Source organism: Scomber scombrus, chromosome 1 (genome assembly GCF_963691925.1).
Source record: "Scomber scombrus chromosome 1, fScoSco1.1, whole genome shotgun sequence".
NCBI lineage: Eukaryota > Metazoa > Chordata > Actinopteri > Scombriformes > Scombridae > Scomber > Scomber scombrus.
Genome location: NC_084970.1, coordinates 13,077,243 through 13,102,701, shown reverse-complemented (window position 1 = coordinate 13,102,701; position 25,459 = coordinate 13,077,243). Strand labels below are relative to the sequence as shown.

Genomic DNA, 25,459 nt, shown 5'->3' with positions numbered 1-25,459 from the left:
GTCACTATTGTAACCACATCTGAGGAAGACGCTTCAGCCATCACTATGCTGTATTTAGGACTGAGCTGTTTGCTGCTTCATGTGTTTGTGGTGTTTGGGACTGAGCTCACGTTTGAGCTCCCTGATAACGATAAACAGTGTTTCTACGAGGAACTAGAGAAAGACGTGAAGTTTGACATAGACTTCCAAGTAAGTTACTCTGAAGACTTCATCACTTCAGTCCGTGTATTGACAGGACGCTGCCCTCAGTTATTCTGTTACTCAAATACTGTCTGTCTCCTAATGTTTTACAAGTAAGCACATGCAGAGTTAAAGTTAATGCATGTTTTATTCTAAATGCATACAGTTTAAGTTAGGTGGTCATTTGATTAGTCAACCTCACTGCCCACATGCTATATGTGGAAACTATGAGGAAACCCCCCCCCTGGTTACAACTGCACATATGTTACAGCTGCACTGTACTATTTTGGCATGCATTGTTCATATTATTCACACACAGCCTTATATTTAAATCTGTGTTTTTGTACTTTCTCCTCTTTTAGGTGATTTCAGGAGGGAATTATGATGTGGACTGTTTTGTCACAGATCCTCAAAACAACGTCTTATATAACGAGAAAAAGAAGCAGTACGACAGCTTCTCTCACACCACAGCTATGAAGGGAGTCTACAAAGTCTGCTTTAGCAATGAATTCTCCACTTTTACACACAAAATTGTGTACCTGGAGTTCCGACATGGTGATGAGGAGCCTCTCCTGCCGGGCATGACAAGAACCACAGCGCTGACTCAGGCAAGTCTGAGGAACTTATGTATGAGGAACAAGGAGTTAAAAACTCTGCAGCCTTACTGCACTGACTAAAAATGGACATCTTGTAGGCAGGCAAAAAGAAAACCAGTATACATATTTGCACATGCATGATAAGACTGGTTAAAGAGACACTGGGGAAAACTGTTAGTGGACAACATTTTCATACAGGTTCTGCTCAGAATAGATTATTTATTATGCCATTTGTGATTATTACAAAATACTAACCAACTATAAAAATGATCTGATGATAATGTGACTACTTGACTATGCTAATTAATCAGGGGATGAGGTAATAGCAAGTCCACAAACACTGTTGATATTCCATCATTATTTCAAAAGAGGGACCGCTTTTAATTAAGCTCCCAAGGTGGAACCAGACTTGTTCTGAGTCATAGTCACAACATGATGAAGTGTCTAAACCTGATGTGTAGAAGTGGGTAACGCTTAAAACAATTCATCTCCAGTACCAATACCAGTAACTTTAAAGTGATACCAATATGCATTGAGTTCTTCATTTAATCTTTTTTTTCCTACTTCATTTGACACCCATCATGTGAATGGAAGGATTCAGTTGTGTGGAATTCCACTACAAATATTTTGAGAGTGTAAATACACTTGACTTGACACTACCAAAGACTGTATGGGTTGTAGCTGCAGTGCAAGTGGGCCAATCATATGTGGCATTAAATTGAAGACAGCTTGCAGTGGTTGGCTGCACCAAACTTTTTTTTTTCTAGATCTGGGTAAAAAAGGATCAAATGCAGGTATCATTTGACTGGAGAAGTTTCAACACTACTTGGCACTGGGTTACTTAAAGGAACTTAAAGGTATTGAGAACTGATACCCAACCCTAATGATGTACCAGAAATATTGTCTTAACCATGACTGAATGTTATTAGGAAGTGTGTAAAGTATTCTCCTTAACACACATATCTGTATGTGATAAGAAACACTTTTTGAAAGGCCAGTCCATTTCAATTCTGCAAAAACACATGTGAGAAAAAGTTACCATTTTCATAAATAAGAACTAAATTCTTTGAAAAAAAAAAATTGAAATATTTTCCCAAACCAACCCACCTCCATATTTACCTGGATGTGGTATACTAGAGTTAATAGTGGATAGTATGATGTGTACATGTACATTTCATTTTGGCCTTAGACCCACCTTCTACCATAACTTTTACCCCAAGCTGTTGCTTTGCTCTCGATTAACTTGGGTTGATCTTTCATCTTTCAGCTCGAGTCGACATGCGTCTCCATTCATGAGATCCTGAAGGTGGTGGCTGATTCCCAGACGTGGTACAGGCTACGAGAGGCACATGACCGCACGAAGGCAGAGCACCTCTTAGAGCGGGTCACCTTCTGGTCAGTTGGAGAAACCGTCCTGCTGTTTGTCATTGGCATCGGTCAAGTCATGTTGCTTAGGAGCTTCTTCACCGATAAGAAAGGTTCTGTGGCAGCAATGACTTGAAGGCAGTAGAAGCCTGATGTGAACGCAGCAGTGCATCTGGAGATTAGCACACATCTTGTAGTATTTTCAGCGAATCCTTTGTTAAAGGGATATTTCAAGTAATTGTCTTATTTCTTCTAGCTTACTCAGTGTGAATATCATTTTTGTTTTGTTCTTGACATGCTATATTGAAAAGAAACACCACTCATCATACTTTTTGTTGAAAATGATATTCACATTGTTAAATCTTGCACAGATTATTTATTTTATTTTTTATAGAGGTCTGATAAAGCAGTTTCAGATACATCTACAGTGTCTGTTCATGACCCAGATTGCCTTAGGACTGGATTTTCATCTTGATGCCCAGCATTTACAGTGAAAGCTGTGGCACGCAAGCAGAAACCAAAGAACTGGTGTTTGTGATTGTTAGTTTTATGTGTTTTATAGTGTTTAGTTTAAAATTCTAATCTTAATTTATGTGCAAAAGTTTTTCCCATCCATGCAGGGTTTTTCTCTCCTATAAAAAGTGCCTTAAGCAAGTTTTTTCCCCCCTAATTTCCTACAAAAGTGAACGTTTACTGTTTTTGTTATTATGTGTCATCCTGTTGTTACTGATTGATTGGATTCTTGGCTTTCATTCATGCACATCTCGATGTAAACTTGTGTCCGTGTTATTTCATAAGAAGAAATGTTTAATGGATATGTTGTCAGTCCCTCAGTCATTTGTTTATTTGTCTGTTTATCTCTGAAACATGTCAACAGATTTAAATAAAATTTGATGGAAAGTCATTGATTTATGTGTGTATTTATGTATTACTTTGACATTGTTGGTGCTCTAGCTAACAGATTGTTTGTTTAAGATTAGTTTAAGAGGTAGGTGGCGTGTGATTGGCTGAAGGGTGAGAGAGTAATGACACTACTGTCATGAAATATGAAATAGAAATAAATTATTATTGTCACATTTATTTATTTCTTAATACATTATTTGTTTTAATAATAAAAATCTGGAAGTATACTCACACCATAATATCCCCAAACCAAAAATCATACTTCAGTATATCCGAAGCCACCTTTTAATATGTGTTTAGACACCCTGAAACTTAGTCAGAACTGTAAGGCCATCAGAATGATAGTATATCCATATTCCAAAAACTGTCTCTTGAATAGTCAAAACCCTGAAGCACCATCTTGAGTTTCAATTTTTTGATTTTATCATATTTTCTGTATCAACATTTTTATATATCTGAATGAGATAGCTTTCTGTATCCTTTATGTAAATTTGGTTTTGTCAATTAAAAATACATAGTGTAGCATAAAGTGAAATTAACATTAAATTGTGGAAAATGCCATTATAGAATAAATACTTTTGAAAAAGGCATTTTGAAATAGCAAGTCCTTTAAAACTCTGTTCCTGTGAGCATTAGAATGATAAAATAGCATTTCATTGTGATGAGGCCAGTTTAAACAATTAAACAAATGTTTTGATTTATATATTTTTCACAATTTATTAATCTGATTGTTTACTTCCCAAATTTAACACTGAATACAATATGACTGTCATATAGTCAGGCATTAGGATTAAGAAGGAGAGTTTTTTTTTTTTTTAACTTTATGTAGTGCATTAAGGAATAAGGTGAACAAAATGCCATAAACAACACATGAAAAAGAAAGAAAGAAAGTTACATACAAATAAATAAAAGAGATAAGAATACTCTCATTCATTAACAAATGAGTGAAAGTTGCTGTGAACTTGAACCCACACGGAGCTCACCGGAGGCTACTTAACAAGAATACTTCATTCTGATTGGCCCAGCGCTGCTCCCGCGGACCAATCAGAGTTAAGCGTGCTGTACCCACGCTGACGTGGGTGGTATTTATTAGCGCCTACTTCCCGGGCTCCATGCCGACCTGTAGTACATTGATAAGAAAAGACAGACCGTAATCAATCCCCGGTAAACATGGCGGGTTACCTAAAAGCTCTGACCAGCGTGTCGAGAAATGCAACCGCAGCACTCTCACCGGCCGCCAGCTTCCATCAACACAGACTGCAACAGAGGAACTGTAAGTCAGCCGTCCATCAACAACACATCCTTTCAATTTTGAGCGAGGTTTGTAACATTAAGGTAATCATGGTTGTGTGTTGTGTTTAATGACAAGCAGTAGGCTATGTAACAGTAGGAGGTTGTTGTTGCTGGTTGACAACTGACCATCACTCAATCATTCATTCAATTCACTTCAATTCAATTCAATTCAATTCAACGCTTTATTGGCTGTAAGAACCATGTTGCCAAAGCATCAAAATACAACGTGTATAGCCTATGAACACTAACACAACATTAATATATATTGTATTTATTGTGTGCACGTGTTTCTGTCTATGGGTGTATGTATTTGTGTCTGTGTGTATATGTCTAGGTCATTCACTGTCCCTCAGGTTGTGGCATGTTGACACATGTTAGGTATCATTCTCCTGGGCGGTCATTAAGTTCTTTGACGTCTGAACATCTTAAAGAAAATGCTCCTTATTTTATTGAATGATTCACATCATAGGTTGTATATTTACAATATCCTGAAAATAGAAGTGACAATCCACTCTGCTGGCAGACAAAGTTAGAGTAAAATGACAGATGTACCAAACCCTGAGACAAAAAAAGTTTAAACCACAAAAATGTAAAGTTGACAAAAAAGATTTATATCATGATCACTACTGAATAAAGTTTAATGAAAGAAAACCTATCACAAGTGAAAGCATTAATACAGTACTGCAGATATGAACGACATAAATAAGACAAAGTAATCTGATGAAGTTGATAATAGGAGCTGGTGCCAGCCTGTCTTGACATGTGAGTCCACGTGCTGTCAGGTCAAAAAAGGGCTTGACAGGTAATAACTGCTATCAAATCCGTCCTATAATCCTAAGGTCATAAAACCTGGCAGCATTCACTATCTCATTAAGAATGAACCCTGCTTAACCACGTGGTGAAAGACATATTGAATTGTGCTTCATCAGACAGGTGTCACAGGTAAGATTTGTACACTGTGTCGTAATTTTAGAGTTTTGTTTGATTTAGTGATGAACTTTACTCCAGTGACACAAAGTGTATTAAAGTGACGCATATTCAGTCTAAACCAAGGGCAATATGCAAATTATGACCGTTAGAAAATTCAGCTAAATGATTTTGATTTTTGAAGTACAAACTGACAAACCCGTCAAGGCATGAAAATGAATGTAAACGTTTCAGATGCTACAAAGAGGATCAAGGTGGACCAGCCGGTGGTGGAGATGGACGGAGATGAGATGACACGCATCATATGGGAGTTCATCAAAGAGAAGGTACATGCCTGAAAACAATAGATAGCCTTTACAGATTGTAAATTACAGAAATTTAATAATTTATTCCTTTTTTTAAATTTGTAAGTACAGTAGCTGGCAGAGAGGCCAACATGAGAGAGGGGAAAGACCTGCAGCATACAGTACCAGTCAAAAGTTTGGACACACCTTCCCATTCATTTGAATGAAAAAGTGTGTCCAAACTTTTGACTGATACTGTAGGTCCGTGGCCAGATTTGAACCAGGGATGCTGCCTTTATGTGGCATTCGCTCTAACCACTCCACTACCCAAGCGCTCCAAATCATGAACATTTTATTAATATGCAGCTCATCCTGCCCAACGTGGAAGTGGAGCTGAAGTACTTTGACCTGGGTCTGCCCTACCGTGACCAGACAGATGACCAGGTCACCATTGACTCTGCACTGGCAACTAAGAAATACAACGTGGCTGTCAAGTGTGCCACCATCACCCCTGATGAGGCCAGAGTTGAGGGTAAGTTTGATGTATTGAATTTAAGCAGCAGATTCAAACGTTTTGCATTATGTAATATTTCCTTTTCAACCAATATAAGCAGCAACAAGGTCAGCTGTATGTATGTGAGCATGTAAATAGTGGCACATATAATGATGATCACTTTGGTTCTGTATGAGTTAGTTTCTTAATTATAGTTAAAGGCTTAAACTGTTTGGAGTCTTCAGCCAGCAAAAGCCTTTGTTGTTTTTCTCAGAGTTTAACCTAAAGAAGATGTGGAAGAGTCCGAATGGAACGATCAGGAACATCCTGGGCGGCACAGTTTTCCGTGAGCCAATCCTTTGTAAAAACATTCCCCGTCTTGTTCCCGGTTGGACACAGCCCATAACAATTGGCAGACATGCTTTTGGCGATCAGGTGAACAAAAAAAAGCAGCAAATGTAGCGTTTTTGATGTAGCCAAATTTACCGAAAAACATTGTCACTCACCAGGTTTGATGTTTAATCTCACAGTACAAAGCCACAGACTTTGTTGTTGACCGGCCTGGCAAGTTCAGGATTGTCTTTTCCCCAACTGATGGAAGCAAGCCGAAGGAGTGGGATGTGTTTGACTTTACTGCTGGGGGCTGTGGGATGGGAATGTACAACACTGACGAGGTAAATAAGTTTGTCAATTTATTTAAATGATATAATATAATGATCATTTGTTAAAGATAATTTTGGTTTCTGTGATGTGATTTCTTCTGTTTTTAAAATCTGGACCGTCATTTTTTCGTCACACAGTCCATCTGTGGGTTTGCTCACAGCTGTTTCCAGTTTGCCATTCAGAAGAAGTGGCCTCTGTACATGAGCACCAAGAACACCATCCTCAAGGCCTACGACGGGCGATTCAAAGACATCTTCGAGGAGATCTTTGAGAAGTAAGATACTGAACAAGGACGACTCATTGTGAAGTTAACTGTTTTATTAGAAAAAGCACTTTTCAGCAGGCTCATTAAAATTTCAACATGATAAAACCAGATGAACATGACAGTCCACTGTGTCCAGTTATAATGTATGAAAACAACGTTATGGTGACAGTTTCATTCTTCCGTCTCCATCAGGGAGTACAAACCACAGTTTGACAAACTGAAGATCTGGTATGAGCATCGTCTCATTGACGACATGGTGGCCCAAGTCCTGAAGTCTTCAGGAGGATTTGTTTGGGCCTGCAAGAATTATGATGGAGATGTGCAATCAGACATTCTGGCTCAGGGTAAGAGACTTTTACTGCATGTTCTCACCATGACAAAATGTCAAGAAGTGATTGCAGTATAAAGTATTGCTTTGTTTTGGCTTATTCTGGTCACGAGTTGCCCTTTAATGGCTCGCTTGTCTGTGTTGTGTTCAGGTTTTGGCTCTCTGGGTCTCATGGCATCAGTCCTGGTGTGTCCTGATGGTAAGACCATTGAGGCTGAGGCTGCCCATGGCACTGTCACCAGGCACTACCGTGAACACCAGAGGGTAAGGGTCACCAAATCACACTGCTGGAAGTGTGTTTACTCTATGATGAAAGAATCATGTTTACGTGTCCTTTTTAATAGACATCATTTGAGTGTGCAAATATTTGCAAAATGAGGGACATCTTAGTCACACCCTGCTTTTTCAAAGGACTGTTCCAGGGCTAAGACTTGTTGTTCAGGTTGTGTAGAATCAGGGCTTCAGTTGTGAGGATTAAGAGCTGTAAATTGCAATTAATACCCCAAATGCCAACTGTCACTCAAATCCGCTTATTCAGGCATTTTCTCTCTACTCAGTTTTGTGGGAATCTTCACTTTTTGTTTTGCAGGCATCAAGCAATAAGGGCGTACTCACACTAGGCAATCGTACCGTGCCCAAGCACGTTTGCCCGCTAAAATCCAGATTATTTGGCTAGTGTGAGTGCAAGTGTACCGTGCTTGAGTACGGTACACTTCCCTGGTACGGTACGGTTGGAAGAGGTGTGCTTAGGCACGGTACACTTGGTAACGCATGCGCACTAGGGATTAATATTTTTCCCGAAAATAAGACATTTTAAATGCCTGGAAAAGAAGCCAATTTTCCAGGAAATCGACGATTTGGCAATACCAGCTGAGCCCTGGTTATTTCACAAGCAACACTAAATGCAATGTGGAGACATTATGCATATATGGGTTCCCAATCCAACCATTTTTTGTGTATTATTGTATCATTATTAAGGCAAAAGAACTCAATTTATGTCCATCGACATAATAATGAATAGGCTTAATATTAGTTTTCATCCAGCGTGCTGCGTGGACTTCATTACATCTGTTGCACCGCTGCTACCACAATTATGAAATGGTAAGTTTATTGTCTGTGACTGTGACCTTCATAAAAGTAATATTTTACAAATCTGCATTATATAAACTAACGAAATTCGTTAAAGTAAGTCATTTGGCGACTTCTAAGTCATTAAACTAAGTCTTACTTTTACTGGCGTAAAGAGTTGAATCAGTAGGTACGTCTGCTTTTACTAGTCTTTTTTACAAGTATCTAGTACTGAATACTACACAGGCATGACTCAGAAGAACAAGCTTGCACTTTTTAATCATAATGCGTTGTGTTAATTGATCAGCTGTGTTGTGTTTTACCGGCGCACATGTTTTATGAGAGTCTGTCTGTTATGTTTTTGCGCAATGTGTGGGAGGTAACCGTGCTTGAGTACAGTTGGGTTTGAGTAATGTGAGTGCAGGCCAGCGGGGGACAGGGGAGGGGGGACATCCGTGCTTCAGCACGGTACGGAACAACTGGACCTAGTGTGAGTGCGCCCTAAGACTTTTTTTAGACTAATTTTACACCAATGTTAAACAGTCACACAAAGAAATCCACTGTAGAAGAGTAAGAGTTATGACTGACTCCCTGCTCAATAGACCAGAATGCAAAAAGTCATGTTAAATTTCACTAACTGTGTTCTTGCGTTGTAGGGAAAACCAACCAGTACCAACCCGATAGCTAGCATCTTTGCTTGGACCAGAGGACTGGAGCACAGAGGCAAACTAGATGGAAATCCTGACTTGATAAAGTATGTTGTGCCATTTACGCATGTGAGATATGTTGTTGTTGATATGAAATGTTACATCATATTGAGTTGCCACCCTTCGTTTTCTTTCCCTAGGTTCTCCCAAACGTTAGAAAAAGTCTGCGTGGAAACTGTGGAAAATGGTGTGATGACCAAAGACCTCGCAGGCTGCATCCACGGTTTGGCTAAGTGAGTTTACATATTCAGATCTCCAAGTCATGCCATGTGTATGTTGTATGTGTATGGTTGGTTTTAGAAAACTTTCTATAAAGGATAGATTGTATATTTTATCACATGACTCACCCCTGCTCTGTGATCTTGCAGCTGCAAACTGGACGAACATTATGTCAACACATCAGACTTCCTGGATGCAATCAAGACCAACCTGGACAAAGCTCTGGGCAAATGAAGAACAATCAGAAGACGCACCTGCCAATGTCTATAGATTTTTAACTCGTTTTTACGTGTTGTTTGTATCCACTTTTGAAGGAACCAAGTTTACTATTTCTTGTGCCATTTTCCTATTTGTTTAGATTACTTGCACAGCACCTTATGTAGCTTGTCTTCCTCTGCCTTTGCTATTGCCAGCAGTCCTTTTTTGTATTGCACAACTGAGTGATTGTAATGAATTAATATTATTGCTAATATTAATTTATAGTGGTCCTTACAAGGAAGTTTCTCCCTTTTGCATTTAATTAAAAGATATCTTCAGGAATCTATATGTACAAAAAAGGGCCGTAATGCCATGTATTGCTCTAAAAGCTTGAATATTAAACAGTATAAGCTAATCACTCAAAGACAAGCAGTGTGTGGAGTTGTCTTTTTTCTGCAGCAACACTGTTTGCAGTGCAACACATATCAAAACAGGCTGCACAGAATAACTTTGAGTGTGGTTAGATTAACGTTCAAAACCACTATGATAATCAATTTGCTCGGTGTTTTTGTGAAAGGAGTGGTGACACATTTTGGTTTCCGTTTGACAAGCTGGCTGACAAGAATGCTGCATTGAGCACCTCTTTTCTGTTGAACCAGTATTAAATACACAACTCCTCCAGGGGGTGCTGTAAGAGGTAATCTCACATTGGCCAAACCAGATGTGGCACTCTGAGTCACTAATAGTAAATGCCATCCACACACACATTTCATTTCACGTTTTAATTTCATACACTTGCTCATATGAGCTTCTGTCCAGCAGAGCATTCATGCAGTGCTGTCTGCTCATTTAGGAGGCGTCATATGAACCTGACAGTGCATGACAGGGAGCAGTGTTTGCACCAGCATGGGGCCAGACCTGATGGGAGGTTTGTTGAAGCTCTTTGCTGTGGAAGTACCTACAGCGTATCACCAGCAGATGTCGACATGATCACAGTCAGCAAGCCATGTCCTGTACAGTATATTATATCTTATTTTGTAAAAATGCCCCAGTTTACTTTACATAATTTTTGTCAGAAATTTATAATGAGAAAATTGTATCTGCATATATTTACTGCTCCAGTCTGTGTATAATGAAGAATAACTGAAGGTTGCTATAGACAATTCAGATAATGTCAAGTAAGCTCCTATCACAGGTTACCTGAATTGAACTTCCAGCAATATTAATCTAACTAACCTGACTTTCATTATGTTGTCTCATGAAACAACAAAATCAATGTAAATTAAAAGAAAACACATTTTGAGGAAATGTATGTGAATTTAGCATAGATGTGGCTGGAACAATGCTTAGTGTCTCGTTATTTTACTGTTCACTCTGTCTAAAACTTACAGGACTAAGAAGTCTTGACAGATTGATTAACTTTATAACAGGGAATATGTCTCCCTCTCCCAATCATTAAAACGTCTAAGAAAATGAACAAGGTGCCTCTATCAAAAATGACCAGAAATTAGCATTTAGATTACCTTTTTTTCTTTTTTTTTTTAAACCTCCTGGATGAACATTTTGCTGGAACTTCTAAATGCTAAAGAACCCCCCACTAAATATGATCTGCAGCCATAAAAGAGTCATATCTCTGTGCAAAATGATCAATCAGGTCCTGAGAAATGATTTCCAATTAAAGTATAAGCCAGACACAATGCAAAGCATCTGTGAAGCAGTGTAGGACCAATCCATGAGTTCATGTTTACACTTAGCTGTTCAGAGGGACAGCAGCAACCCCAAAGTCCCACAACAGCCAGTGTGTTTTCACCCAAGACACTGTCAGCTGACTGCATACATAGACTCACAGACTACAGTCATGCTAGTGGCTCTATGAGACTAAAGGCACTTTGAACTAAATGATAATGTTAGCATGCTGATGTTTAGCTACATATAATATTTATCATGTTTACAACCTAGTTTGTCATGAAAGCATGCTTAATGCAAATAATGCTGATGGGTAATGTAATTAGTTCTTGACTTCATGATGATGTTAAATGAAAAGCTAAGGGTCATCAAAGATAACAGTATACTCCGAAAGGAACATGAATTTCTGAACCACATTTCATGCCAATACACTCAGTAATTTTTGACATTTCTTTAAAACCCATGAATGTGAACCTCATGGTGGCACTAGAGGAAAAGTCAGCAGGATTCCTTCACTGGTGATCATCCTCATCCTCATTCCAATCCACCCAATAGTCTGAACCAATGCGGTGTATGGAAAGATTTTGCCATATGCCTCTAGTGTGGCTAAAGAATAAAAAAACATCCAATTAATAACCCCCCACACAGTGACAGATTAAAACACCAGTCTCCATCATTTAAACTAGAGAACCTTTATTAAATAATTCATGGTCAATTTCCATGAGGTCTCCGTTTAATATTCCTCATCTCAAAAAAGAACTAGTAGACCATTCCTCTGGTTTAGTGTGCATATCAAGGCTGACCTGCATGGCAGGACAGGGGGAGCTGACTGTCTTCCCCAAAACAGAATTATGAATAGCAGGACCATCATCAGTCCATTTTCAATTCAGTCATTTCAAAATGTAACCGCAACCTCCAAATAATTTGCTAGTGACAGCGCACTCATCTTTTTTTAATCTCCAGAATGGATTTTAAATCCATTTTCAATGTTTGTTTGTTTTTTCCCATGAGGGGGGGAAATATCTGACATCTGAATGATTTGAATTGAAGGTGAAATGAAAACAGTCCTGGATTTAAGAGTGCTGAAACTACAAACAACCCAAACTGCTGATTCTCCTCACAAACTGCTCATTCTTCAATTCGCATTTGAACTGACTACTGTCAAATATCCATATCAAAAAAACTGCAGTTTACAAAAAAACCTACTGAGAAAGCATATTTGTTTTTGATAATATTGCCATTTGGGGGGTCTGGAAGATTCTACCATCTGTATGTTTCCCCCAGCTCTTCTGCTTGAGGCGAATTGAGTTCACTCTTACTGAAGACAGCTTTCACAGAAAAATGACAGGTCTCAATGAAAAAAGTGCTTTGTATTGTTCACTCAGTAATTCAAAAACTAGAGTAGTATATTCACTACACGGGATAGATTATTCATGTAAAGCTAAACCTTGTGAAACAAAATGATGGGTAAACATACTGCATGTTGCAGAATCATTTGTACAGTGAGAGGGCTTTACATGTCAGGTACATTGTTTTCTGGTATCAGCCGACATGGAACAGTAGCAACTTTGGTAGTAAATGCCCTGGCATGAAAGAGGCTACGATGTCCTGTGCAAAAGCACACACAAGCATTGACAGACCGGCTTGTTTGAACTGAGGACTGGGCAGGAAAGGGTAAATACAATTAGGAATCATTAAGTAAGAGCATTCAAACCTATGAATATGTTGTGACTATGTATCAAAAGTTCGATATACAGTGAGTAAATAGCTGACACGGTGGAAGCTTAGTTGCAAATGTATCTAGCTGGCACTTTCAGTCAAAAATATAAGGGCATACATTGGTCGTGAATGAAAAAAATGGCATAATGGTAAACAGATTTCTATCACATCAAATGTAACTGATGGCTCTGCAACTGCAACTTTTTTCTTTTTTTCCCCCAAATAGCTGATACATACACACAACATACAGATTTGACTGTCTGCCAGAGAGAGTCTTTGAGTCGGTGGCATAGTAATCCCAGAAAAGGAGCTCCAGACCATGTTAACAGTTTCAGTGTCTCTGCTATCAGCCACAGAGCTGAAACTTCTCCTTTGAGGTGCGTCTCCTTCCTGGCTTCCCATCAGAGTCGGACAGTTCTGGCTCTTCTGGAAGTAGGTCAAACTTAAAGAAAACCCGCTTCCCTCATGTCTTCCAAAGCTTTGACAACAAATCTGTTACTTCCTTCTGCCTTCACAAAAAAACTAAACATGTTCTCTGGTCCATCACCACTCAAGGTGTAGTGTAGCTGCTTGTATCCTTCCCAAAATTGTAATACTCCTCCATGTCCTCCATATTTGCTGTAGTGAGTTTAGTGAGGTTTTGGGAGCCACCATTGTCCATATTGTCTGGTGATGTAAAGCTGAAGTTCTGTCCTTCATACTCGCCCTGGCTATCCATTTCTGGAAGAACTTCTGGAAAATAAAACAAACGGGGTTACAAAGCACATTTCCAAAGCTGCCAATGATGTAAGGAAATTCCTGGGAGCAGTGCCCATCAAAGTAGCTCATCACATTTAACATTGTTTTACTCTTTAATATTATAAGAGTTCTTGCTTTGAGTTAAAACATTGAAGGTATTACATAATTCATAGAATTGTACTACAAAACCCTTAAGAAATTTCTGCTATATAGCAGTAAATGTAAAAATAATACATCAGTAAATAACGTATCAGTCAGTAAGTTTCAATAACATGGAGTGGAAATTACAATGAGTGAAAAGCACAAACAAGCAAGAGAAAATGCAACCAAAATACAAAAATGCAGCAAACAACTAGCTTTTTTTCATGACTGTAGCCTATATAAAAAGCAACAACAAAAATAAAATCACATGCTGATTATATCTTCAAACCTTTCGTGAAATTTCCAATAAATATTATTTTCATAAAAAACGAGTTTGCTCTGCTGAATTTGCTCTGCTATCATGTCCAAGAAATATAATCGCATATATTATAAAACAGGGTTTGGTTGAGGTCTGAAACCCGAGCGGAGCATGACTCGCCCAAGGATATTGATAAATTCAGGCCCATTTTTGTGTCCATACTGAGGACCTAGGTCCAGTTTAGGCCTAAATAGAAATATTAGTGTAATATTAGTCTGTTAAATATTACTTGTGGCATTTAACCTACAGTGTGGAACTTTTACATAATAATAGTGAACTTCTTTTACATTCAAACCGTTGCCAGACAAGTTCACACAATGCTGATTAAGCCTATCACCAACAGATAAATCTCTTTGTATTTCACAGTATATGCAGATTTTAAATCTAATGTCTGGTGTGATATTCCCATGCTGGCCATGTGGCCATTAATTGTGTGGGTCTTCTAGTCTTCTAGTATCTACTGGACCAAATGTATCAAATTCTGATAGTAAATAAAGTAATTTTGCAAGGAATATGTGACGCTCAAACAATTTATCCACAGTTTTACAAATATTTCACAGTACTTACGGCCAGTGGTGCACTGGCTAACAGGCATACTGGGACAAATTCCAATAGGTCAGTAGATCATTAATGAATAAATGTTTGGACCGGTGGACCGTTGCAACATATCGGTTTTTACCGGCCCTCTCGGTGTGCCTGTCATTCGGTGTGCACATGAGAGTGTGCTCCAAGCCTGTGTCAGACAATCACTGCGGAGTGCATCCCTTGACTGTCATTGCAGGAGGGGGGAACCAAAAGTCCAACACTCCAGCTTTATGATTACCATTAGACTACAAACAGGAAAAATGTGGTTGGTGAAAATAAGTGAGGAAATTGCTTTCCATGGAAAAATAAAAGTTAAATAGGAGGCGCGCAGGTGGTCGAGTGGTTAGAGCGCATGCCATATACGCAGCCGACCCCTGTTCCAATCCCGGTCGGAGGTCCTTTGCTGCATGTCACCCCCACCCCCCTCCCATGTTTCCTGTCTACTGCTAAATAAAGGCGTCTATGCCGAAAAAAAGAAGAACATAGGAGAAAAAAAAGTGAAAATATGTGTGGCAAGCCTCACCTTGTCCTTCTGGTGATACGTCCATTCCATGTTTGACTTTCATGTGCCTGCTGAGGTTTCCCTTCAGGTTGAACTTACTGGTGCAGTAAGGACACTTGAAGGGCTTACTGCCAGCATGGAGATGCATGTGGCCCAGCAGGTTGTACATTCTGTTGAAAGACTTGCCACATACCTGGATAAAAACAAAAACAACACAAAATGTTGACATCAATCACCACAGACATACAGTAATGCCAAGTATGGGCTTTTAAGTAGTTTCTACTTTTGAAATGAATCAGGTTCAATTACCTTGCATTTGAATGGCTTCACAGGCAGGTGGACAATCATGTGGGTCTTGAGGGTCTGTTTCTGGATGAAGCTCTTGAAGCAGACGTGACACTGGAAGGGCCGCACACTGTTGTGGATGAGCATGTGTCTCTTCAGGTTGGCAGACAGAGTGAACTCTCGGGAACACACGTCACACTTGTGGCCTTTCATCCCCTGCAGAGTCCAAACAGAAGGAAGGGGGTCAACCGCACAGATGCATCATTTCCTTGCCATGTTTTCTACTCAAAGGCAGAAAACAGTGGATTTTTTTAGCATTTCATCTCAATATCTCAATACAATGTATGTATAATGTGTTATATTTGCAAAGCAACTGTTTCTCTGGAATAATGGTGACACATTTGTTAAACATTATAACTTATAACAATTCAACGGCAGCCATTTTAGCTGACCCAAAAGAGATTTCTACAGTACAAAAGTAAAAGCCCTGTCCAGCCGTCCTGATTCTACTCCTGTAATATTCTCAGCCACATGCCACAGGATATGTACAAACATTGAGAATTAGGTCACAAGAGTAAACAATTCACAGCATCCACAGCCTTGAGGCTTGTCTAAATGAATGAGCTGCAACGCTCTGCAGTCCGTGTCATCACACAGAGTGGGACTGAATGACTGGATTCTGGGTTATTGAGAAGAACAAATATGTATTACGGGTCACGAGTAGGTCGAGAGACAGTGTTTGTATAACCAGATAAAACTGGCAGGCTGTCAGTCCACCCACTGTCTGCACAACAGACAAGGTGTGATACTGCTGGCCACCAGGGGGAGCAGTCAACAGGTTCAATGACAGTGAACACAAACCACAAAGGAGAACATTCCCACTCCTCTGAGAATACATACTGCTGTATGTCCATCTTATCTGCCCCATTTTCAGAATATTTGTTCTGTTAAGAATAATAAAAATTCTCAAAGCAACTCTGAGCAAGGAAAGGAAAGAAAATTCTGCCTTAGTGAGGAGGTGTGGTTGACCTGTTACTAGGTACAACACTTTTTAAAAGTGTGATTGGTTGATTAAAAATAAATAAATGCAGTCTTAATGATAATGGGCATAGAATGGAGAGGGAAATCAATACGCCTTAATCATAGAGTTTAGTGTCTACTGGCTCTAAGACATGTTGTAATTATAAAAAGTATTTTATGCAATGAACATCTCTATTGAATAAATTGTGAGCCATACTTTAAAAGTAGCCTATGAAATATTTGAAAGCACGGGCCTACTTCTGCAGCAGTCTATTCACATGCAAATAGTTGTTGTATTTATTTGCTTTATTTGCCATGCTGGTATTATTTTAGTGCTTAATCTATTTGACATTAATGGGGGGGAAATGGCTCAGCTTTCATTAAATTCTGTGACTGCTGGCCAGTCTATATAAGTGGCAGCATTGGTTGGCATGTAAATCTTTTTTTCCAGCTGCCAGCAAATTCCAAATTTTTCCAGTTGCCAAATATCCTAGTGTTGTGATCACTTTCATTCATGGCATTATAGAGTTATTGCATTGGTTGGGAGATGTGAGGGCATCTCTAATAAGATCGACCACAAACATTATCCCTGCATGATCTAATCTGAAGCATTTCATTAACTCAGTGACATTCAGCATTTGGAGAATATTTCTCTTACCTTTTTGTCTTCCTGCCCTTTTCTCCTCTGCTTAAGAAACTTCTAAGCCTTTTAAAAGTCCTCCTCTGTACTCTTAACCGTTTTTCACCTTAGAAGCTCTCTTAGGGGCTAAGATACTTTGTGAATAACTTTTATCTTCACCTGGATCTAGTCTTAACTACAAGAGGAAATTCTTAGAAAAGGTCATAAATCAAAGAAGAACACTAGGAACAACTCTTTGTACTAAGCAGCTTTATAAATACGGCTGCAGATCTATCTATCCCTGCATCTATCTGTATGAAGTTAAACTCTGCCACTTTCCAAACATGGCCTCATTCTAAAGGTGAAATGAACAGACTCTGAGAAAGGCCAAGATGTCATATGTTGTATATTTTCAAACCATTGAGAATTAATAATATAGAAAAAGATGGTGCTGTGCTTATATAAAATGAACTGTGATATCTTAGCATCATCATCTCACTGTTCCTCACTGGTATGTGTGTGTGCGTGTGTGTGTGTGTGTGTGTGTGTGTGTGTGTGTGAGAATAATCAGTGTGCATGTCTGTAATTGCTCAGTCCCCACTGTCTGTTCTACACACATCTCATTCACAAGAGGATGGCCATGAGGAAGACAACTGGTATTGTGGACGCAGAGCAGCGGATCTTTATGAAAATGCAACATTGAGTAGACATATCTATTCTGCAGTTTCTTTGCTTCATCTAATGCATACATCAGATGTGAAGATGTTTCACCCAGACATGCAGCCTGAAGGCATTCCTCTTGCGGATGACCTAACTAACTATAACCACACAGAGGTGATCTGCATGCAAAGTACCCCGTTCTTCACCTGTAAGCATGATGATAAAACCTTGTGTGGATGGAAAAACCCTGCCAAGAATTCCTTACTGTATAGTTGATGAAATAGCTTCAGCTTTTGCCTTTTAGTGATATCAAAGACTGTGCATGTGTTCTGATGTTTCAAGAGTGGGTTATCATTTTTAAAGGCTTAGGTGTTTGTTAAACAAAGGCTTAACCTTCTATTTGTGTTGCTTATGTCACTTTATCAAACATTCAGGCTGGCTGCAGTTTAGTTTTGCTATAATATTATAATAAAATCATACAATAACATCATTTTGCTGTTTGTAGATGCTTCTAGTCCTAATTTGAAACTCCAAAACAACAAAACTCTGACATAAAGACACTAGAGTTGCCTGCGACTAATTTTCATTATTGTTTGTTCATTGCAGTTCACTAAAGTCAAAGGTGACATCTTCTAATTGCTTGGTGTTTTAGACCTATGGTCCAAAAACCAAAGATATTCAAGTTACTTTCAAATGCGACTAAGAATAGCAGCAAATACTCACAAACGACCTACTAGGACTGGGGAATGTTTGACATTTTTGCTTTAAAATCATCATCAAAATAGTTAGTTTCTCTTGATCAACTAATTAATTATTTGACTAATCAACTAATCATTGCTGCTCTAAAAAGACACAGAGGCACGAAGCACAGAGCATAGATGCCTGCCAAGCTAAGTGCTCTTACCTGTCTACTTTACCCAGATCTTATTGGGTAAAGGACAGTAGATGAACTGAGGTGAGGCCTTTGGACAACAGAGGTGTGGCAGCCTCCCTTTGATCCGATGGTCTCTTTTTTTGTGTGCCTGTTTGCTTTTTTCCTCCTCTATCATTTTCTTTTACATGATAAAAGAAAACTCTCAACAGTCTACTGAACTATTCAGGTAATATATGTGTGTCTGAATCTAGAGTGGTCAGGAATTTTGGGTGGGAGCGGAAGTGTCCGGCTACGGTGTCAGTACCTTATGAGTGAGCGAGTGCTGACGTAGGTGGTGAAGCTGAACAAACTCCAGGCCGCACTGGGAGCAGGTGTAAGGTCTTGGGCTCTGGTGCTTCAGGAGGTGATTCTGGAGTTGGCTACGATAGGCGAATGACTTATTGCATTCTGTGCACTGGAAGGTATGGGGGCCCTGGTGGCTGGTCTGGTGGCGTTTGAGGTGGGCATAGGTGGGGAACTCCATGCCACATTGTGAGCAGACATGGCAGCGGCCACGCTCATGCTTCACCTCGTGCGCTCGCAGCTCACTAGGATAGGCAAAGCCACGGCGGCAGAAGCGACAGCTGTAGGGCTTGACGTCCGTGTGTTGGAGCATGTGCCGCTTCAGGTGGCTGGTCTGGGTAAACCCCTTCTTACAGACGGTGCACTTGTGGGGCCGTGTACCTTGGTGGGTTAACAGATGAGTTTGAAGATGACTGGGCTGCTTGAAGAGCTTCCCGCAATGGGGACAGGCATGTGGTTTGATGCCGTTGTGACCCAGGATGTGTGTGACCAGGTTGTACTTGGAGGTGTACGATTTATCGCACATGCGGCATTTCCAGCGCTTCAGACCATCCCCCACATCTACACAGTAAGATTCGTCAATTTGAATGTTGATATCTAGCCGGTCGACTCTGCGGCCGCCATGCCGACGAGGAGGCTGGGGTTGCTGAGGCTGCTGGTGCTGCCCTCCACAGCTCCCATCTGTCCACATCATATTCTGGCTGCTGTCTTCATACTCGCTCGCCATACCCATTTCTCCCGAATCATAGCTGCCCACTTCACTGGTTTGGAAGTAGGTGCTGATGGCTTCGTCTTGCTGTGAGGGCTTCATCATGTTATTCCCCTGGTGTTCTACATCTTCTTCATCCTCCCGGACACCTCGACTGTGACCCCCCATAGGGCGCTGGCCTTGCAATCCTCTGTGGGCCTGCTCCCCTGGTCTGTGGCCCACCTGGGTGGGAGGAGGGTGTCCGTGTGTGTTGGGTTGCTGCTGGGTAGATACCTCCCGCTCACACTCTACACAGTTCTTGTTGGTGCCTCTGAGACTGGCCGGATCCACCTGAACTAAACCCCCTCTGGGAGCCATATTGTTCAGCATGTGGACACAGGAAGACATTGCAGAGGCCACCCCTTCCCCTTTCACATGAGATGAGGTCACATCACCAGCTTGGAGGCTGTGGCGTTCAGGGACAACCATTTTCCCGTCTGGATGTTGTTGAGGCGGCCCCTGCTGCCACCTCCTCTGACTGCAGCTGGGTTGCATCTGTCCGTCTTCTCCCAAGTTGTCTCCTAAGTAATCTCCGTTGGCTCCAATAAGCTGGTCTGCGTACTCGTAGTCGACTCCGTCTACTGGGGGCGCAGGGGATTCTTTGGGTTCACCGGTGTAGAAGCCGTTAGGTGCTATGGTAGCTCCGAACACTTCATTCTGGGAGATGAGACCTAGCACGGCAGCCTGGGCCAAGGACAGCACAACAACTGGATCTGTTTGTGTGCCTATGTCCACCAGCCTGGCCATTACCTTGGGCTCACATCTACCCAGGCGCCGGCTCGCCTCCTCCTGAAACAGAAAGAGACAAGCACACGGTCAAGACCTCGGCACTGCAAGGAAGCAATCAACAAATATATATCTGAGCACACATCTTTACTTCAAATCAAGTTTGTTATGACTCATTCTATCGCACAGTATTGCAGCAGGGAATAAATTAAAACATGGATTGCTTCTCTGTCTCTGAATTCAGGTAAATGTCTGTCTTCTGTCTGTCTTGTCAGGCAATTTGTGAGGTCCAACTTATTGGCTAGGACAGTTGTTCCCAACCTTTTTGGCTTGTGGAACCTTACAATAAAGCAAAGTCTACCAGGAACTCTTCATCACATGTTGCATTGTCTACAAGGTAAACCAAAGAGGACTGAGTTTGTTTCATTTGACATTTAGGCTTGAGGATATAACAAATTAGTAGAAAGCTTGCAAAAAAAACACAATTTTGTGGGTCAGAAATATGTTTTTGTTGCCCTATCCTGTCCAATCATCTCACAGCCCCTTATATTAATCCAGCGGCCTGTTCCTGACCCCAAACCAGGGAACCAATAGGCTTGGAGAAGCTAAGGAAACAACTGAGAATATAACATCCCTTTTCAAGAAGTTTAAACTAAATTGTTATAAAAAGGAACAAAAACTGAACCACAGCACTCTGTGCTCCAATAAGAATGAGTCCTTCATCAATAGTGATCCAATACGGACAAAAAGGTGTTGAGGCTCATCATCCAATCACAGTGTCCATTTGAGCCGGTTGTCAAGAGAGAAAAAAGGGGAAAGAGAGAAACGGAAACGGAGGTTTGATTTTAAAAAGCATGTTATTGCATCACTGTGAAGGATACACAAAACCAGAGGAGATTTCCTCCTACATGGACTACCCTATTCCCCAATTAATGGTTCTGGTACATGTAGTGAACCGTCATTAAGACTGTCCAAAAGCAAACCTTTTAGATCTGGTGACTGAGACACCATCCTAATCCAGCATGCTAACCATGTATGGTTTGGCTTGTGTGTGTGTGTTGTGGGGGATTAGATGGCCTACTGATCCACACACACACACACACACACACACACACACACACACACACACACACACACACACACACACACACACACACACACACACACACACACACACACACACACACACACACACACACACACACACACACACACACACACACACACACACACAGTGCAAGGGGGAGAGGAAAAAAGAAGAAAAACTGAGCAAGATTAAGACACAAAAAAGAATGGAAAAGCAGGAGACAAAAACAGAAAGAGAATGGGGGGGGGGGGGGGGGGTCAGAGACAGAGGGAGGAAGGGAAGGAGGGAGGGAGGAGAGAGCTTAGAGCCGGCAAGAGTCTAGAGGAGGGGAGGGTGGAGAGGAAAAAAGGAAAAGAGAGAGAGAGAAATGAAAGGTAAAGGGAGAGTGAAGGAGAGATAAGGAGAAAGGGGGGGTGGGAGAGGAGGGGAGGGGGACAGGAGGGAAGGAAGAAGGCTGAGAGAGAGAGAGATAGAGAGAGAGAGAGAGAGAGAGAGAGAGAGAGAGAGAGAGAGAGAGAGTGGAGAGAGTGGAGAGGGAGGGAGGGAGGGAGGGAGGGGGAGAGCTAAGTGAAAGAGTGAGAGGGTGAGTGTGAGGCAGCAGGCAAAAGAGAGCAAGAGGAAGAAAGAGAAAGAAAGATATGTAGAGACAAGAGGGAGGGAGGGAGGGAGAGGAGAGGAGAGGCAGTGAGCAAACCAAGAGACAGAGGGAGAAAGAAAAATGACAAAATGAAAGCCAGGCAGAATAAAATATTTTTAAAAAATTGTGAAGTGAAACAGGAGCAGAGAAGAGTTTGAATAAAAACTCAAAGAGGTTATTTCTGGTAGCTGCAGGAGAGTAATGAGTTAATGACAATTAAAGACTATTGTTAATTTGTGACAGAAGGGGTAAAATAACAAGAAAGAAATATACTGGTGGCAACTTTAAAAAAAGACAAAAAATCCTAATCCAAAACATCCCTGGTTGCAGTCTTCCTACCTGTCTCCCAGCTGATCAACCCATGTTGCCCGTCACCTCAGTAAACTACCACTCAACATGCTACGAACGAGAGCCAATAAACTCACCACGCTCCTCCTGCTGTGAGGCTTCAGGTGCTTTAAGGATCTCATTCTTCTGTGCGAGTGTTGAGTGAGAATAGGTTATGTTCTGCTCCTATTTATATGTGAGGGACGGGGGGAGGCGGAGCTAACACTGCCCCCCCCCCCCCCCCCTCTACACACACATCCTCTATCCTCCCCTCCCTCCTCCTTCAACACAGTTTCAGTAGTGACTCTGGTCACACCAGCGCAAACACAGAGCGGACACAAACAAACAAACAAATAATCTGCCAACCAATGAGCATGTGGGCAGAAGGTTTAAAAGAAAAAAGAAAAGGAAAAAAAGAAAAGAAAAGCGCAGCTCATATATTACTGACGCACAAGGCTGCTTGATAGTCTGGTGATAAATGGACTAAGTCACCTCAAAGTCACAAGACACACACCGACAACTAAAATAAAATCAACATATCAGTTTGAAATTATGGATCCACCAGGCTGTTTCACTTCCTCACTCACCCTCCTTTCTTCTATCTCCGTCTGTCATTCTTTCTCTTTGTTTCTGCCTATCCCTGTCTGTCTCTCTTCCTCTATCTGTTTATTCCTATGTCTCCATCTATTGTTGAGTCCTTCTCTGTGTCTCTCTCCTCTCTCTCTCTCTCTCTTTGTATCTTTCACTCTCTCATCTATCAAGTAAGGTTTATGAGTACAGAAAAGTGTTGGAAGATTGTTTCGTGCACAGACTTGGATGCAAATATGTGATAGAAGAGAGGAAGAAGAGAGAAAAAGAGAGAGAGGGCGAGAAAGGAGAGGAAAGCGATGGAAGGTGACTGACAAGGAGATGAGCGAATGGAGGAGAGAGAGGATGGAGAGAGAAAGAGGAGGAGGAAAGAATACTGTAGGAAAAGAGAGGGGAGGGGGAGGAGGGGTGGAGAGAGAGAGAGAGAGAGCGATAGAGAGAAAAAGAGAGAGAGGAAGAGACGGAGGGGGATGGGAAGAGTAGAGCAGAATGCGGTAAATGAATAAGAAGAAATGGAAGATGGATGAAGGGAAGAAACAGACAGAGTGAGGGAGAACGAAAGGATAACACTATTGCTAATGATGCATCAAACAGGCCTGCGAATCCCTCCGTCCTCGCCTCAATCACACACACAAATCAGGGTGATGATTGACGCCTCAGGAAAACGTTGAGGTCCTAGTGTGAAAAACTTTTCTTTTTTTTTTCCTTTACATATCTTTTCATGTCATCTTTCAGACGAGCATGTATGTGTGGAGAGACCAACAGTGCGGCCTGGGAGTCCACAAAGGTCAAGCACATCCTGCCAATGATGACACTGAGACAGCAACGAAGCTGCACATTATGGAGGGAAACTGGGAAATTGGAAATAAATCACACCTCCCAAGAAGTAATGCATTAGTTTTAAAAATACCACACATACAAAACCTAGAATCACTCAACATTTTGCAGATGTGGATTGTTGGATGGGTGCAGATTAACAAAACCAAAGCCTTATTTCTTTCGATATGATTTTGAACGGACAGTTGATCGTAACTGTAGATGCTGGTGTGCATTATTAATGAGTGTGTGAGCCTATGCATGGTATGTTGAAGGTTTCTTCTCTGGCATGTTGCATAGCCACAACATCAATTTCCACAAACTGACCGTCTACCCTTCAGATCGAACAACACCCACCCACCCCTCGCCCCCCATGTTACAGAACACAAGTACAGTAATATCATAGTTTCAGCTCCTGTTAGAGATAAATACATGAATGCACTTTGACTTATGGTGCAGGGCTGTTGAAGAAAAACAGCCTGATGTTCAACAAGCGAAAAAGGACTGATCACTTGGGATCTGATAAAGTGACATCAAAATGTTGAAAAGATGGAAAGAAAAAAGAGGTTAACTGTCATTAGGAGTGTAAAAAAGTGTGAATTCACAATAACCCAAGAATAAAATGTGAATGTTGAATACGTCATAATCATGAATACAGTTTTTTTTTAAAAGCCTGAAAATTAAATTTGCCCAATTAGTATAATCAGTCTCTTGTATAAACTAGATATTCAATCAACTAATCACTGCAGTCAAATTTTAACTGGTTTTTGAGCTAAAATTCACTGGTTACAGGTTCCCAGATGTAAATAAGGTTTGCTTTTCATACGCGTCTCCTCTATTTTAATAAACTGATAACCTTTGGGTTTTGGATTTGATAACTTCAGTAAATAAGCATTACATTAATCAATAACGAGAATAATCTTTTTGGAGCCCTGGTTTAAATTTGTGGTTGTTTTACAAAAGGTGTGTGTTTGGGGTGATTTGTGGACTTTGTTTCCAGGTGTCTCTCTTTACTATTACTCAAATGTAACAATAGTCAAATCACTGTTCTCCAACTATAGATCAAGGCTTATTTCAAGTATCTCTATTATTAATTATAACAGCTGTTTTGACTAATTTGCTCATTTTGTGTTGATGACAACCTGATCCTGCATGCTGCATCTGATAGCACTTGTAAACATTATCAACTAGACATCATTCATTTTTTTATATTATGTGCTGTTAGCACATATAGACACACTGCAAAAGCTTAGACGTGACAGTTGGGGTTGTCGTTCTTCTACTTTCAGCCTCACTGATTTCCATGTTTTCATTTAGAGGATACAACTTTCCACAAATAGTTAACGCTCTCTGTAGCTATTCTACAACCCCCCCCCCCCCCCCCCCCTCCTGTCAATCACAACCCAGTCAGACAAGCACAAAACAAAACAAGCTTCCGCACTGTCTCTATAACATAAAATCAGGAAATATCTAGCAGCTTGATTTGACAATATTACGAGCAAGTCGAGACACATCTCACAACATGATAAAGCACAAGTACACAATCCTACT

At 40.7% G+C, this 25,459-nt stretch overlaps 3 protein-coding genes across 3 annotated transcripts; 2 read left to right on the top strand and 1 right to left on the bottom strand.

The window, feature by feature from the left end:
* tmed3 (transmembrane p24 trafficking protein 3) lies at positions 1 to 3,045 on the top strand. Its single transcript, XM_062420786.1, has 3 exons — positions 1 to 189; positions 543 to 788; positions 2,044 to 3,045. The coding sequence occupies exons 1-3, from the start codon at positions 46 to 48 to the stop codon at positions 2,275 to 2,277; spliced, it is 624 nt and encodes a 207-aa protein (XP_062276770.1). The 5' UTR covers positions 1 to 45; the 3' UTR covers positions 2,278 to 3,045.
* Positions 3,046 to 4,179: 1,134 nt separating this feature from the next.
* Positions 4,180 to 9,918, top strand: LOC133981901 (isocitrate dehydrogenase [NADP], mitochondrial-like). The gene is made up of 11 exons (XM_062420773.1): positions 4,180 to 4,317; positions 5,499 to 5,590; positions 5,915 to 6,080; positions 6,316 to 6,476; positions 6,572 to 6,715; positions 6,842 to 6,978; positions 7,162 to 7,313; positions 7,449 to 7,561; positions 9,022 to 9,119; positions 9,213 to 9,305; positions 9,441 to 9,918. Exons 1-11 carry the CDS (start codon positions 4,215 to 4,217, stop codon positions 9,523 to 9,525), a joined length of 1,344 nt encoding a protein of 447 aa, XP_062276757.1. The 5' UTR covers positions 4,180 to 4,214; the 3' UTR covers positions 9,526 to 9,918.
* A 2,005-nt stretch (positions 9,919 to 11,923) lies between these two features.
* znf710b (zinc finger protein 710b) lies at positions 11,924 to 22,726 on the bottom strand. The gene is made up of 5 exons (XM_062420761.1): positions 22,603 to 22,726; positions 18,942 to 20,516; positions 15,489 to 15,680; positions 15,201 to 15,372; positions 11,924 to 13,626 (listed from the first exon to the last, which is right to left on the bottom strand). Exons 1-5 carry the CDS (start codon positions 22,645 to 22,647, stop codon positions 13,445 to 13,447), a joined length of 2,166 nt encoding a protein of 721 aa, XP_062276745.1. The 5' UTR covers positions 22,648 to 22,726; the 3' UTR covers positions 11,924 to 13,444.
* Positions 22,727 to 25,459: the final 2,733 nt, after the last annotated feature.

Coding starts and splice junctions, on each gene's coding strand:
- tmed3 (XM_062420786.1), top strand. CDS start 46: ATGCTGTATTTAGGACTGAGCTGTTTGCTGCTTCATGTGTTTGTGGTG. Junction 190..542: donor AGTTTGACATAGACTTCCAA/GTAAGTTACTCT, acceptor CTCCTCTTTTAG/GTGATTTCAGGAGGGAATTA. Junction 789..2,043: donor GAACCACAGCGCTGACTCAG/GCAAGTCTGAGG, acceptor TTCATCTTTCAG/CTCGAGTCGACATGCGTCTC.
- znf710b (XM_062420761.1), bottom strand. CDS start 22,647: ATGAGATCCTTAAAGCACCTGAAGCCTCACAGCAGGAGGAGCGTG. Junction 15,373..15,488: donor TGAAGCCATTCAAATGCAAG/GTAATTGAACCT, acceptor GTTTTTATCCAG/GTATGTGGCAAGTCTTTCAA. Junction 13,627..15,200: donor CGTATCACCAGAAGGACAAG/GTGAGGCTTGCC, acceptor TTTATTTTCCAG/AAGTTCTTCCAGAAATGGAT.
- LOC133981901 (XM_062420773.1), top strand. CDS start 4,215: ATGGCGGGTTACCTAAAAGCTCTGACCAGCGTGTCGAGAAATGCAACC. Junction 6,477..6,571: donor GACATGCTTTTGGCGATCAG/GTGAACAAAAAA, acceptor TTAATCTCACAG/TACAAAGCCACAGACTTTGT. Junction 6,979..7,161: donor TTCGAGGAGATCTTTGAGAA/GTAAGATACTGA, acceptor CGTCTCCATCAG/GGAGTACAAACCACAGTTTG.